General features: G+C 38.6%; 1 protein-coding gene across 3 annotated transcripts in view; it reads right to left on the reverse strand.

The window, feature by feature from the left end:
- The window catches only part of LOC140726920 (periostin-like), a 66060-nt gene that overhangs the window by 23074 nt on the left and 26773 nt on the right, over positions 1 to 16213 (reverse strand). For all 3 annotated transcript variants that reach the window (XM_073043924.1, XM_073043925.1, XM_073043922.1), the window contains exons 9-15: positions 14808 to 14939; positions 13881 to 14029; positions 12128 to 12264; positions 10484 to 10614; positions 4853 to 4983; positions 3713 to 3815; positions 2285 to 2352 (exon numbers count right to left, since the gene is read on the reverse strand). In XM_073043924.1, coding sequence (XP_072900025.1) covers positions 2285 to 2352; positions 3713 to 3815; positions 4853 to 4983; positions 10484 to 10614; positions 12128 to 12264; positions 13881 to 14029; positions 14808 to 14939 — 851 coding nt within the window. The remainder of the gene's footprint in view (positions 1 to 2284; positions 2353 to 3712; positions 3816 to 4852; positions 4984 to 10483; positions 10615 to 12127; positions 12265 to 13880; positions 14030 to 14807; positions 14940 to 16213) is intronic.

Raw genomic sequence — 16213 nt, forward strand, 5'->3', positions numbered from 1 at the left:
GGCACTGATATTTTCATATCAGGTTGTAATGCCGCTAGTCAATATAAGCTCCACCACACATCTATAGCAGTTTTTCGAAATTTTAGATATCACACCGAATCTTTGCAAACTTCTGAGAGAAAGCAGAGGCACTGCTGTATTTTCATCATAACTGCATTTATGTGTTGCGCCCAGAACAGATCCTCTGAAATTATATCACTGAGGAATTTACTAATCCTCTCCACCTCTGATCCCCCAATGCAAACTGGTTCATGAATCTCCGGTTTCCTCCTCTTGAATTCAATAATCAGCTTCCTGGTCTTGCTGGCATTGAGTGAGAGGTTGTTGCTGCAGCACCACGCAGCCAGATCTTCAATCTCCCTCCTGTATGCTGATTGGTCACCACCTTTGATTCAGGCAATGACAGCAGTGTCATAAGCAACCTTAAATATGGCTTTGAAGCTATTCTTAGCATCACACTCTTAGGCGTAAAGCGAGTAGAGCAGGGGACTATGCACACGGCCTTGTGGGTGTGTCTCTGCTGATGGAGATTGCAGAGGAGGTGTTGTTACCAGTCTGAGCTCAATGGGGAAATCAAGGACATAATTGCCCAAGGATCAATGATGCCAAGATCTTGAAGCTTATTGATTCAATAAGATAAGATAAAACTTTATTTATCCTAAAGGAAATTATTGTTGCAAGGTTGCTCAGTCAGAAATATATGTTTTAAGATACAAAATGTAAGAGTTGAGGTACAAACAAAGTGCAAAATACAGATGTGCAATGAAACTATATAAGGAGGAGGATCCCTGTGGCATTCAGTGACGCACTTGGGTGGAATCCGTCTGTTCCTAAAGGTGTCCCTCTGTTTGTTCAGTATGTCATGGAGGGGGTGAGAGGGATTGTCCATAAAGCTCCGTAGCCTCTGCAGCATCCTCCTCTCAGACACGACCACCAGGGAATCCAGCTCCAACCCCAGAACAAAATCAGCCTTCCTGACAAGCTCATCAATCTTTGTGTCAGCTGCTCTCACCCTGTTGTCCCAGACGACTACAGCATAAAATAGAAAGCTGGCCACCACTGAGTTGTTGAACATCTGCAGCTTAGTACTACAGAGGTTGAATGACCAGGGCCTCCTCAGGAGGAACAGTTGGCTCTGACCCTTCTTGTACAGAGACCCTGGATTTTTTTAGTCCAGTCCAGTTTATTGTCAGGTGAGTTTCCAGGTCTTTTTGGACGACTTCCTCATCCATTCTCTTGATAGAGATGGGAATGCAGAGTGTTTTCACCTTCCTGAAGTCCACCACCAACTCCTTTGTCTTAGTGATGTTGAGCTGCAGGTGATTCAGCCCACACCACTCACCAAAGTCGTCCCCCACTCTTCTGTACTCAGCAATGGCATCTGCTGTGGTCCTGTTGCTCCGGTAGCCAGGGTGGAGTGCATTGAAGACACTTATCAGGCAGGATTTGATATGTTTCATCAGAAACCTTTCAATGTACTTCATCAAAGTAGATGTAAGTGTGACTGGATGATAGTTATTGAGGCATGTTACCACATTCTTCTTATAATTCAAGTCTTCCTGAAGCATGTGGGTACCTTAGACTATCAAAGTGAGAGGTTAAAGGCATCATTCTTCTGCTGCTGTAGCTCATCCACTTCAAGGTTTAATGTGTTGTGCCTTCAGAGATGCGCTTCTGAACACCATTGTTGAAAAGCGCAATTATCTAATTTGCAGTTGTCTTCTGTCAGCTTGAACAAGTCTGGCCATTCTCCTCTGACCTCTCTTATGAACAGGGCAGTTTTGTCTGCAGAACTGCTGCTCACTGGGTGTTTTTATTGTTTTTTGCACAACTCTCTGTAAACTCTAGAGAGTGTTGTGCATGAAAATCCCAGGAGATCGGCAGTTTCTTAGATGAACAAGCCAACCCGTCTGGAACCAACAATTATTCCATGGTTAGATCTCATTTCTTCCCCATTTTGATGTTTGGTCTGAACAACAACTGAACCTTTTATCCATGTCTACATGCTTTAATGTATCTAATTGCTGCCACAAGAATGGTTGATTAGACATTTCAATTACTAAGCAGGTGTACAGGTGTACCTAATAAAATGGTCACTGAGTATATTATGTACTTTATATAAAGAGTATGTTCCTTTGTTAGTGTCATGATAAGAGATCACGGCTGTAAACCATTTGACACTCTTGTAAAAACTGTTAACTGTATCTCAATACTGAACATTGTTATTTCTATGAGTAGTGTTAATTATTACTATTGTGTAATACATTTGTGGTTGTAATCTTACCCGTATCTCTATAGTCTTGATTAGTTTTGTGAGAATTCCCTGCAAATAGTTACTTGTAACAGGCAGATCTGGTGAAATACATTATAAATTTTAAGTAGTTAATTCATGAATGCTTATAAACATTATGATTTTTTAATAATCATTACATTAATAATTCAAGAAAACAACAAGTTCACATCATCGACTGTTTATTCCTCTGTACAGATGCTGCCTGATCTGCTGAATTCCATTTTGTTTGTGTTACACTAGATTTCCAGCATTTTTTACTGACATACAGGTGGAACAGGCCCTTGCAGCCCTTTGGAGCCACACTGCCCAGCAACCCTCCAATTTAATCCGAGCCTAATCACAGGACAATTTATAAGTTTTCATTAACCTACCAACTGGAACGTCTTTGGATCGTGGGAGGAAACCAGAGCACCCGGAGGAAACCCACACAGTCACAACGAGAAGGTACAAAGTCCTTAAAGGCAGCGGCAGGAATTGAACCCGGGTCACTGGTCTGTAATTTGTTGTACTAACCACTATGCCACCGTGCAACAACAGTAAAACACTGTTTTTTGGCACAGTCCTTCTTTGTATTCATTCATGGACATTTATGTTTTCAGTGTGCCTACATTATACTGTATACATAAATAAAAAGTTACTCGATGTCTCTGTGATTGATACTCAGCACACAGAAGACTGTTGGATTCATTCCCTGCTGCTTAGAAAGTGGGATGAACCTGAGGGATAACAAATAGGCTTTACACTCTTCAACTGAAGCGGGAGAATGTCAATCATGGATCCAGAAACCTACAGCTGATGCAGATTTATACTGAAAAATTGAATGTGTTTTTTGTAAGATCTCATTTCTTACATAATTTGCATGGACTGTCCATCTTCATAGTGAGCTGAGAAACACTTTGCCAAACATATGCAAGATTCTCACCCACCATTTAAACCCATCTTCTGTCCATCAAGAAAGCGGACAGGAGAGTACAACTGGTAGTTGGTATTTTCAACATCCAAAGTTCAGCCCCCCCCCCACCACCACCCATGGGCCAGGCTGGTTATATGGTTCAGAATAAAAGCTAAAGTATATACCCTGACTTGTCACACTGGAGATATATACACATCAGCCAAACACTTCACAAATCTTTTTGTGATAAACTATTAATACCAAAAAAATTCCTTTGTGAATTTGCTGATCACTATTATAACCTTAGCAGGACTTTTGAGAGAACTTTGGACAAATTACGTAAAGAGGGTTGTTGATCATCATCCAGTAAGCCTTCGTAGCTGGTTAAAGGAATCAGATGTTGCTCCACCATCATTGGAGCCCACATGATCAGAGAGGCAGGCAGACTGAAAGAATCGACCTAAAAATTCCAGATTGTACTAAATACAGTTTTCCACCAAGCATCACACAGAAAACAAAAAATTTACCTTTTGGAAAGAGTAAAGTGTCGATTACATGAATAACACCATTGTTGGCCATAAGATCGGATTGCTTGGTCTTCATGCCATTCACCATCATTGTGTTGTTCAGCTAAAAGCAAAGAAGATCTATCATATTTCTAACCTTTAATTAACACTTTGCTTTCTTTACAAAAGATGACCCAGGTACATCTTGAATCATCTTTTCTTGGCTTCTTTAAAAAAAATCCTACCTTAAAGGTTCAGTGAACAAATGCACTGAGAAGTACAAGCTATATGAACAACAATGACTTCACATTCAATTCTTTCAAATCGGTTGACCCTTTCAAGATGTCTACAGTACCTCTGTGTAATGGAGGATAAACAGTCTGCAATTCTGATTCCCGAGTGTTATTTGGCAATCCCCATAACAAATACAGGAACAAACACAAAAGGGTTGATATTTAGGTGGTGGAAGTTGTGGGGTGGGAAAGGTGTTGTTTGGCTATGAATTCCCAACATTTGTATTCTCCACACAGTTGAAAGGACTACTCATGTTCATTGAAAAGATTACACATTAATAAAAGCCACTTAGATAAATTCCCAAAAGTCTTGTGTATCAGTAGATCAGTAAACAGTCAATCCTTCCACTTCTTACTAATATACTGAAGGGAGAAACAGATCGATATACGATTAATCAACCATTCCTCTTAGAGAAAGTGTTGTGTGTTAAAGATATATGTTCCACAATCAATATTATTGTTTATCCCAATCAAATTTCAGTTGACCTTCCTTGCTAAAATGTTCCTCACAGAATTCAATCAGATGTTATACCGTTTGATTTTGATTAGCTAATTATTTAAATGTTCTGAAACCCGATACCTTATGGGTGCCTTATGCCTTATATCCAGTATATTTCTTTAGATACAGTGCAACAAGCTGCACTTGCCTACTTAAAACTAGCCTAATTTACAATGACAAAGAAATTGTACTAAAAGAAAACCTACTAAATGGTATGTCTTTGAAATGTGGGAGGAAACAAGAGCACCAGGAGGAAACCCACATGACTTATGGGGAACTGGGAATGGAATGCACATATTGTGGAATATTTCACCGTTAATAAACTGTGCTGGGATGTGCATGAATTCAGAATCCAGAAGTGAATCTTACCAGTTTTACCATGATTGCGCTGCCCTGCCATGACTTCATCACATTTGTGACTCCAGTTTCAATGCCTCCTCCAATGTAAACTCCTTTGAGGAAGTGATAAGATATGATCTGCTCGAGAACATTTTTGTCTCCTGTGAAATAAATAATAAACTTCAATGTAATTTACCCCTGAGAGTGAATTTCAGAAATCTTTCATTGGAGCAGGATTTGAGCAAATGGTCAGGCAGTGCAGATTTAACCAGCTGGATGACAAGGTCTGGATACTATGGTACATTTTTAACGTCCTTCTAGTTAGCTGTTAAATGTCTCCAAATATGAGAAACAACTAAAAGCTGTTAAAATTATTTGCAGACTTTACTACTGCAAGCTTTGCCCAACTTTACTAGTTGTCAGGGACATTTCTGTGAGAAAATTCCTCACTGTGTTGCTTGAAGCTCAGCTGCCACTGAACTCTGACACATGAAGGGTCATTCAGATACACAATTCATATCCAGCTAAGGCAAGTGTGGGTAGGAAGGCACCTTGGTCAGCAAAGAGACCAGGACAGCAAAGCTCTGTTCCATCATGAATTAGTGCTTGGCATCTATTGTAAGACACATGTCTGATGACTTAGCTTTATATTTTTGCCTCCCTTTGTGTGTAAGGGGATTTGGCAGACAAAAATTACCTTATAAGAACACCAAAATAATAGGAATGGGCATTTAGCCTCTCAAGCTGGCCTCACTGTCCAATCTAATCATGTCTGTTTTCAGTTTTCAGTTCCTCCTCTGTGCCATCCCCCATAGCCCTCCATTCCCCAGTCATTCAACAATGTACTAATAAACCCTCTGTGTTAAATACTTCTAATAACCTCATCTTTGCAACTCCCTGAGGTGGAGAATTTCAAAGGTTCACTACCCCATGCAAGAGTAAATTCTTACACCCTTCAATTGAGGATGACTGCCTCTTACTTTGAAACTACTTTCAAGTGTATGACTATCTCTCTAGTGAAAACATCTCAATATCTATCCTTTCATGCTACCTTTGTATCTTATATGCTTCAATGAGATGATTCTTCATTCTTATAAATTCCAAAGAATACTGATGCCATCTGTTTAGCCACTCTTGATAAGACAATTCTCTCATTCCAAGAACTGACCTGGTGAATCTCCTCTGGACTGCTCTCCGGGTGTGGCCTCACCAATTACATACTCTACACAATTGTAAAAAAAAAACCTCCCTACTTCTACAACCGTGATACACAGTTTCAATCCAAAGCAACTGCAGTTCCTTGTGTTCCACAGATGCTGTTCAATCTGCTGAGTTCCTCCAGCAAATTGATTGTACCTCTGGATTCCAGCATCTGCAGTTTCTTATTTTGCTCTCTATATACTCCAACCTCTTTGCATTAAAAAGTTTATTTCTTGCTGCAATCAGGGCCTATGTAAAGGGGACATTGGTCTGCCAGAGGATATTAGCATTAGATCACTTATCCTGTTGGTAGATTTGGAGGAGTTTATGGAGACCGACTTGGTATTATTTCTGCAACTACAGCTAGCTTATGACTTAGAAGTGTATTAGATGGTAGGGATCATTTCTGCCTGTTAGTGTGCGCTTTGCGATGGGTTTGTTGTCTGGATCTTCAAACCTCTTTTTTTTCCCCTCAGACAGCCGAAATCTGAAAGTGAATGTTAAAATGGAATGTGAAATTCATTTCTGAGGTTTATCTTCTTTGAGAAGTGCCTTTAAAGCTATGGGAAACAACCAAAACTTTCCAGAGTCTTGTTGTGGAGTTTTTAAAAATATTGTAGATTTTTTTGTGTATCAGAGACCTATTGTTTCAGGATCTTTGTTTTGTGGGTGTTAAATGCAAGGTCCTTTTCTCTTAAGTAACACTGGACAACAATGATTTTCCTTCCTTAATATCTTTAGGTGTAACTTATGGATTTTGGACTGCTGATCAGGAAAATCACCGTGAAACCTCCCTATCACACCATTTTTTTTAAAAATTGCCCATATTTGTTATTTCAATTCATAATTCAAGTCAATTGAAATGTTGCCTACAACGTAAGTTGAATAGTTTCCTATCTTGCCCAGAGATCCCTGGGAATGATTAGGCAGGGTGGATGCATGGCAGGACAGGTTTTAGAAAGGCTTTAAAAGCATCACGCACACACCCTTCTATGCATTCTGTTTATATGTATATCAGACAGCCGTGCTAAAGAATCTCATTACATTAAAAAGAATTGGTCGCTCCATTAGCAGTTGGATCCAGGGCAGAAAGGTGTGGAACATAAGCTACTTGTAGACCCAACAAAGATATTTTTGTCTCCTCTTCATATAAAACTGGTGCTTACGTAAAATTTTGTAAAAGCAATGATCAAGGAAGCTGAAGGACCTCGATACTTGAGACAGATGTTTCCCAGAATAACTGATGACAAGATTAAGGAAGGCTTTTTTGTTGGTCTACAAATCAAGCAGGCTTTGCGGGAATGGGACCCGTTCTCGGGGTTCCACAACTGGCCGTTATTCGACATGCCAAGGGTTTGGCCTGAGAGTTTTGATCGTGTTCAGAAGCCTAAGATCTTGGGGCTCTGGAGACAGGCAGATTGAGGGTCAGGGGACCCATGTGTCGTCGGGGAGACCAGAATATCTTTTGCTGTGGGCCCGAAGACCCGAGGTCTTTGCGATCTTCAGATGCATAGCTCAGAAAAAGCGACGAAACGGACTTTTAACATCGTAAACCAGCGGGTTGTTGTTATGTCTCCCGTTCACTGTGAAAATGGGGGACACCTCCTTCTCCCTTGCCAGGAAGAGAGAGAACCTGTGGTTTGTCGAATGTCGGATGAAATGCGAAGCCATTGGGTTAACTTTGGTCTGTGTCTTTGCTATTGCTTAGCACACGCTTGGGCTTGGTGATGGTACCGATGCATTTTATTTTGCTGGTGGGGGAGGGGGATCATTGTTTGCTGCCACTTACGTGTGGGAGAGGGGAGCTGGGCGTGTGACTTTGGGGTTCTCACGGTTAACTGTTGTTCATTCTTTGGGGCACTTCTCAGTTTTCATGGATGTTTGCAAAGAAAAAGCATTTCAGGATGTATATTGTATACTCTTCTCTGACATTGAATGCCTTTGAAAGCATTCAAGGATGTTGTTGAAAATTTTCTTGGCAACTACAGAACACCAGACCACATTGACAACATGCTTCAAGCATACAAAACCATGAAGTGAAACATGTCACTGATGGTTCATTTTCTGCATCCCTATTTAGACTTCTTCCCTGCAAACCTTACTGCTGTCAGTGATGAGCATGATGAGAGTTTTCACCATAACGTTGCAGTCACGGAGAAACAGCATCAGGGCAACTGGAATCCATCAATGCTGACTGATTATTGTTGGACACTTAAGCAGGAAGCCTCAGACACCGAGTGCAAATGAAAGTCATCAAGAAAACATTTGTAGCTCAGTTGAACTATTGCAAAGGGGCAGCACCATTATGCATTAGTTTCAATAAAAGCTCATTTCTTCTTTCTCCAAATTCCTATGTGATACAGGTAGTCTGAAATTATATGTGTTCAACTTCTAGTCATCTATCATAACCACAAAAATTTCTGAGGAAGCAACAATTTTGAAAAGATTTGTTGTCCAGTGCTTTTTCAGGGATAAGTTTACAATGATTTGGAGCTCGTGCTGTGAACACTTGCACGTGAAAAACACAGATCAATGACCAAAGTTGGGGATGATTTTTATTTTTTATTTTGTTTGAACAAGACATGTTAGGATAGTTTCCGCTTCCCTTGCAATTTAGCACCACTCTAGCATGAAGCTTCTTGGAGAAGGAGTGCAACACTGCAATATGAAAGAAATGTGAAAAAGTGTTCAGGGAGTAAGGTTGCCTAGGTGACACCTCCTTGGATGAAGAATAAGTCTGATATGGACACAGTGTGTAAGATCACCTGGTAGATAAAAGATGGAGCCTAATTTCAGCAAGCGACCAGATCTGGGGGAGGATGCCCGACATTTCCCATTGATTAACGGAGTCAAAAGCCCTTTGTGACACTGAGAAAGGGCATGAGAGGTAGTTGATGGCTTTCTCTGTATTTTTCTACAGGTTGGCATGCAGTTTAAATTATGTCTAGTGTGCTTCTACATTGTTGGAATCCGCACTGTAATTCAGCAATCAGTACTTCGGCCACTTGTCAATTACCAAATACCTCTTGCTCAGGGATGCTGGCCAGGATATCAAACGAGTAATTAAGTGAGTTTGGTAAAGCAGTGAACACTGCTCAAGTTTTTCTGTGGGATTCTTTTACATCCAATCAAAAGGAGGTTGTATTGAATCTAACATAGTTTCTAAAATTTGCAGTGTTTTACCATGGAAGCCTGTCTGCCTTCAACCACACTTGACAATAGCAGCTGACTATGCAGTGTCTGGAAATAGTTGTTACGGTGCCATTCTAACAAATGTCTTACACAAGGATGCACAGAACCCTACTCTGTACAAGCTTGTGCCACTAATAGAGGACACAGGAGGCAAAGGAAGTACGGTACATTCTGGTTTTGAGAGCAGAAACTTAAGACAGTTGGTGAGGATGACAAGAGAGACTGGGAGTTGGGTGTGGAAAATGGTGCTCAGGGGCTGGGGACTATATTGGTGATCATTGAGGAAGATGGAGAGATGATTGGGGGTAGGAAGCTTGTCACTGGAAGATGCTTGGGAGATCCCTTGAGGATGTTAGTAGCGAATTATAATTTCACATGCAATCAGAATCCAGATCAAATATCTAAAAGCGTCCTACAATCACATAGAGAATCTAATAACATTTAGCTATCAGGTTTTCAATAAAACTTTAAAGGCTGATTATGTCCTTCCCCCAGGCCTAGCTGTCTGTCAAGATGCTGTGACATTTTTGAATGTGGTTGACATTCAGAAACATTCAAAAATACTCAAAATCTTCCAAGACACAGAAAATGCTGGAGTAACTTAGCAGGCCAGACAGCATCTATAGAAAAATGTACAATCAATGTTTCAGGCTGAAAATAGACTGTACTCTTTTCCATAGTTGCTACCTGGCCTGCTGAGTTCCTCCAGCATTTTGTGTGTGTTGCTCGGATTTCCAGCACCTGCAGATTTTCTCTTGTTTGTGTTTTTCAAGATCTTGTAAAAGGGGTTAGAAAAATATTTTTAGTTAAAACATATTAACAGTTTAAAATAATGGAAAACACTTAAATTACATAAACTCATTAAAACTATTTAAATAAAATAATGAACAATTCAATAAATTAACATATTTAATAGTATTCCTCTGCACTGAAGTAAATGGAGATGCTGTTCCTGTGCTGGGTCTAATGTGCTACAGGTTACCCAAGCAGAAATTTGCAGTAAGTGAAAAGAAGTTGTCACAAATTTGCACTCCACTACTGAAGAAAATCAGTGGCCAGGGATAACAGTGTGAACTGCTGCCTGAAATTTGGAGTTTCAATATAATCACACACATAAACCTGAGAGTCTGAAACACTGATATGGAGATAGGGAAATGTTACAGTTCCATGCTCCACAGTGGTTTCCCAAAAACTCTGAAAAAATTAGAATCCACTGTTTAAAAAGAATCATAACCCATCAAATAGATCGTTATATAGCTGATCACTTACTTATCAATTCATTTATCTCACGTTCTGAAAGGCTGGCAAATGCATCATTGGTTGGAGCGAATACTGTCCAGTCTCCTCCTTCCTTGAATATTTCAGTCAACCCAACAGTTTCTATGAGTCGCAGGAAAATGCTGATAAGGAATGTAAACAAAACCTCAGATGAAATTCATTGGCATCAGAATTATGTAAGGTTGATACTAAAAAGATGGTCATTCATACTAATCCAATATGAGTGCTTTTATTGAGAATCTAAACAGCTCAGTTTTATATTCCTTTTAATGATTCTGTATCATTTTGCTTCCTGCTGAGTCATTCTAATAAAAAAAATCTGTCCCAAGTTAAAATTTACATATCTGATATCTATCAGTTTGGTTCAATGTTTAACTAATTTGTAAGGTGAGCTAATGTATTTCCCTTGGATGAAGTTCTTGGAATTTACTTGTTATTAACAAGGCTGACTCAAGGCCAATCATATTCTTGTAGCCCAAACACAGTCTCCCTCACCTGCACCCCTCTGACTCTCAACACAGGAGCCCCTCAGAGCTGTGTACTAAGTCCCCTCCTTTACTTCCTGTATACCCATGACTGCATTGCCACCCAGAGCTCTAAGCTGCTGATCAAATTTGCTGATGACACTACATTGATTTGCCTAATCTCAAACAATAACGAGGTGGCCTACAGTGAAGAAGTCATCTCTCTGACATAGTGCTGTCAAGAAAACAACCTCTCCCTCAATGTCACAGAAACAAGGAGATGGTTGTGGTTTACAGGAATATTGACATCAATGGATCTGAGCTTGAGAGGGTAAACAGTTTATGTGGTCTGTACACACCAGCTGTGTGGTGAAAAAGGCACAACAGCACCTCTTCCACCTCAGATGGTTCAGGAAGTTTGGCTTGGGCCCCCAAATCCTAAGAACTTTCTACAGGGGCACAATTGAGAGAATCCTGACAGGCTGCATCACTGCCTGGTATGGGAACTGTACCTCCCTTAATCGCAGGATTCTGCACAGAGTGGTGTGGACAGCCCAGTGCATCTGTAGTTGTGAACTTCCCATGATTCAGGACATTAACAAGGGCAGGTGTGTAAAAAGGGCCTGAAGGATCACTGGGGTCCCAAGTCACCAATTACAATTTATTCCAGCTGATACCATCCGGGAAGCGGTACTGCAGCATAAAAGCCAGGACCAACAGGCTTGGGAACAGCTTCTTCCACCAGGCCATCAGACTGATGAACTCATGCTGATTTGAAGGTATTTCTATGTTACATTGACTATTCTATTTATTATAAATTATTATAAATAACTATGACTGCGCATTTAGACTGAGATGTAACGTAAAGATTTTTATTCCTCGTGTATATGAAGGATGTAAGAAATAAAGTCAATTCAATTCATTCCAGCTTTCTGATTGATGTGCTGGCCTCAAAAAGGATATAGTCCATTTCCCGTTAGAATGGGGCATGAATGTTTCACTAATCAACCAATGAAAAGTTAAAGTTTACTGCTGGATGTGAGGATGTACGTGTTTACTGTCCTTTATTTTATTATACAAAGAGTACAATATATGAAGCACTTGACTGGCAGACTCTGATAAATGATTGAGATGACAAAGGATTTTCTCTGCATAATAGCGGAATAGTTACCTAAAGCGAGGATCCTCTCTCAGAATTTTCACAATTGACTTCTGTGCAGGAATAATGATCGTTTTTATTGAGTGCAACACGCCATTTCTTCCTTCCCTACTGCCGCGGTACATACAAGAATTCTCGATGCAAACTGCCTGCCAAAAATAACAATATAACCTCATTACATCAGTCTCACTTCTTCAGCACTGTCTTAGATCAAAAGCAGTGACTCTCTCTGTAATTCCTACTTAGTATGTGTGCTTATCAAAGACGATTTAATGTTTCCTTTGTTTCATTGGTGCATATGGCCAGAATTATTCTATTCTACTATGTTGAATGAGTAGTTTTAAATAAATCTGGAAAGTAACAGTAATTGCTTAGGATGTTCAATAATAAAGTTACAATTTTGAGTATATCTGCCATACCTGTCATGACATTTTACAAGACAATTCTTTCCATATATGCAGTAGCATTAAAGATTTGGTCTCATAGACAGAAATCAGAGTTATTCTCCCCAAAATTTTCATTGAATGTATTAGTGCCATTTTTTAAAAACATGAACTTTGGATCACATCCACAGTTAATACATGAAAATCTGGAGTTGAATCATTTAATGCATTGAAATATGGTTTGTATTTTCAAAATAATTGACTGGGGAATAAAGGATTGTCCCAGGGAAAACAGTTCAGATTATACAATTCAATAAACTTCTACCAACTCTAAACAATTTACTTGGAGAAAATTCCTATTCTACAATGTATCATTATTACTGAAAGAACTGTATTCAGAAAAAATATATATCCAGATGGGAAAATGCTTTCTGCATAGGAATTATTGCACTATTTCAGTGTACTAAGAGCCCTTCTGTCTCCTAATGCATAATTATTAAAAAGTTTTATCTGGAAAAGATTTACTTTGCACTATTTTCTCAATCAAATAACTTTGTATCATTCTTCGTGTCCTTTTTTTATATACTGGTAATTACTTTACATGAGTAAACTAGCTTCTATGAAAATTCTGATCAATCACATGTTAAGCCATATCTAAACATTTGGAGACACTGACCAGAATGTGCCAATACTTAGCTGATGGTTCTGTAGTGAACTAACAGCTAGCTGCAATTAATGGGTAAATTTTGTTGCTGCGCAGAAATAAGGATTGAGCTGGAAGACAGGTATGCCACCTGCTGAGCTCAGCAGATACATTCTGAGGTGAGGAACAATCCTGCTCCTTAGCTTTATGCCAGAGATGGCTGGCATTTCTAAAATAATCTAAGCCATTTGAATAGAGTTACCAACCTTTCATTTATTTGATATTTTTTCCATAAATCTTATTATTTAATTCCTAGCATTTAAATGTTTTAAGTATGTTAATTACTTTTTAGTAATTTTATTAATATTTTTAATGAAGACTCAGCCTTCATTCTGATACATCACACTTTATGGCACATCCACAGTAGCCATGGAGATCTCCAGTATAAACAAACCTCAGATATGTAAAAATGCAACCATGAGTATTGAGCCAGAAACAAACATACAAGTTGGCCTGTTACTATTAACATCTGTTCTCAGTTTCTCCTTTCTAACCTGTTGAATTCCTTCTACTTTGCCCCCTTTCTTGTCTTCAAAAATTCCATGTAAACTACATCCAATTCATTAACATCTATTTATTATTTATTGCTTCCTCAGAAATTTGTCCAGGTTAAATGAAGTCAAGGTTAAATGTTTTAAATCACTGCAACATAATGTACATTGGAATTTTCCATACTTACAGTGCGGTAGACAAAAACTCTGAGGAAACTCCCTCCAATTGTCCTTAGTGTTTGTCCATTGTACAACTCATTGAGGACCACTTTTGTTTTCAGAATATGATTTTGTAGGACCTTTTTCAGATATCGCTGTTCATAGCTCCTAATTTCCTCTGTGGGATGAAAGTGAAAATGCTATGTTAAAACTGGAAGGCCTGAATGGCAATGTGACCTGTATCGACTGTGAAGTCACGTGTATAGATTCAAGTTGAGTTACTGCAATTGTATAGTTTAATCATCCTTTCACTCCTTCTCTGTAATCCCAATTTACACTGTATAATGAGACTCACTATAATAAAAGCGATGGATTTACACAGATTCACAGAGATTAATAAGCAATGACCAACATAAACTGAACTCAGGACTTTTATGTGACAGTATTTTGTAAGGATTGATACTGCCAAATAGTATTGCTATAGCCAATTCCGCAGTAATCAGTAGCAATAACAAATGCTACTACTTTTCAGTCTAATTTGAACATGGTAAAATAATTATTATATTCACAAAGTTACCATATCTAAAGTTTAATAAAAGCAATTACTTTTACCAGATTGAAAGTGCCTAACAGAGCTATCCCAAAAGTTTCAAAAGTAACCCATTTTGACCAAACATTAAAAGTAAATGACAACTAACACCAGAAAAGGATAATTTGCAATAGTATCAATCCATAGGTATTTAATGTGCTCCTATCAAACTCTCTTGTCTGCCACTTTAAACAAGATATTAAAAAGCTTGGAATGACCAGCTAAACTTTTATCCTTTTAAGCATCAGCCAAAGAAATTTTATGTGTTAAATGCTTATGTACAGGATATCAAATAAAATAGTTATGTACAATATAACATGTTAAATGATTCAGCACATTGTCAAAAAAAGTTGATGTGATAGTTTACCAGTGAAGGCTTCATTGAAAGGAACAAATAAGGTGTAGTCTCCTTTAGTGAAAGCAGCAGAAATTCCAGTTTTTATCAGAAAGTCATGGAATACTGTTTGCTTGCTGCTCGTCAATTCAAGAACCTGCTTAGCTTTAAATGCAATAAAGGAAAAGTTATCAATGAAGATTTATCAGTAGTGTTAAGATAACCTTTAGTTGTACAGATTTGCATAAAACTTCAAAACAGTTTAGCAAACAATCCTAACTCAGTTCACTGCAAAATATTTAACTAGCTCTCTTTCATATAACAAGTACTGAGATTTTATCATTAGAAGCAATGTTTCAATCTTTCATCTCTGCCATAATCAGTTTTGAGTTTATACATACTCTGGTCACATGATCACAGGTAAAATATTGTTTATTTTTTTAATCACAAAATTTTGGCACACACTAGACTAAATTCTGCACTGCACTTGCTCTTTCTAATAGCCAATATGGCATTAAAAGGCAGACCAGTCAGCACAATTTAACTTGATTGGCCCAAAGTAACTATGACGCATTGATAGTGATAACTCAGTTTTGGTCTGCACCATCCATGCCATTATCTGAACAGCATTATAGGCTCCAACTTAACTTTTCAAGACAACAAATAATGTATGAATCAGTAAGCATAACTTGCTAGGTTAGATTATATTCATCGTGGAGACTGGTTGGTCCATTGTGCTGAATGACTAAGTAGCACTAATACTGTGCAGGACAACGGGACATTCAGCACTAAAATTGTATCAGATTCATGTTACAGAACTTAGTAAGCAGTATAGGGAATCTAAACAGTTACCCTCAATATGATTTTTTTTCTAAGAAACTTCCATACAAATACTGAAGATTAATAATATAAAGAAAACAAATCAGGAAAATAGAATGCATAATACTAGGAACATATCCGGAATGTTGTTCAGAAAATTTATATATACTATCCTTAAATAATACCTTTTCATGCTTTTGCCATTCCATATTGAGAATACAAGGACCTAGTCAGGAAATAGAGGCGTGTGTCAGGATTTGGTTGCTAGTATCATGCAAGTCCAATGAAGAGAAGTAGAGGTGTAGGAGTCATTTAATAAGAAAATTCAAAGGAAAAATTGGAGGGGCATGAGATATGCCTGGCAAAGAAGCTAACTGAAAATCCAAAAAGATTCTGTAAGTATATTAACAGCAAAAGGTTTCCAACGGAGAGAGTTGGTCCCTTTAAGGATTAGTGTGGTAATCCATGTGTGGAACCTGAAGAGATGCCCAGGAACTTAATTGAATACTTCTCATTTGTATTTGCCACCAAGAAGGACGTGTAGCAGATAAGCTTAGAGGAGGTAACAGTGGCATACTGGAGCATTACAAATCAGAAATGTTACAGGGAGTGGAAATGCA

This window comes from Hemitrygon akajei, chromosome 4 (assembly GCF_048418815.1).
Source record: "Hemitrygon akajei chromosome 4, sHemAka1.3, whole genome shotgun sequence".
In the NCBI taxonomy this organism is placed as follows: domain Eukaryota; kingdom Metazoa; phylum Chordata; class Chondrichthyes; order Myliobatiformes; family Dasyatidae; genus Hemitrygon; species Hemitrygon akajei.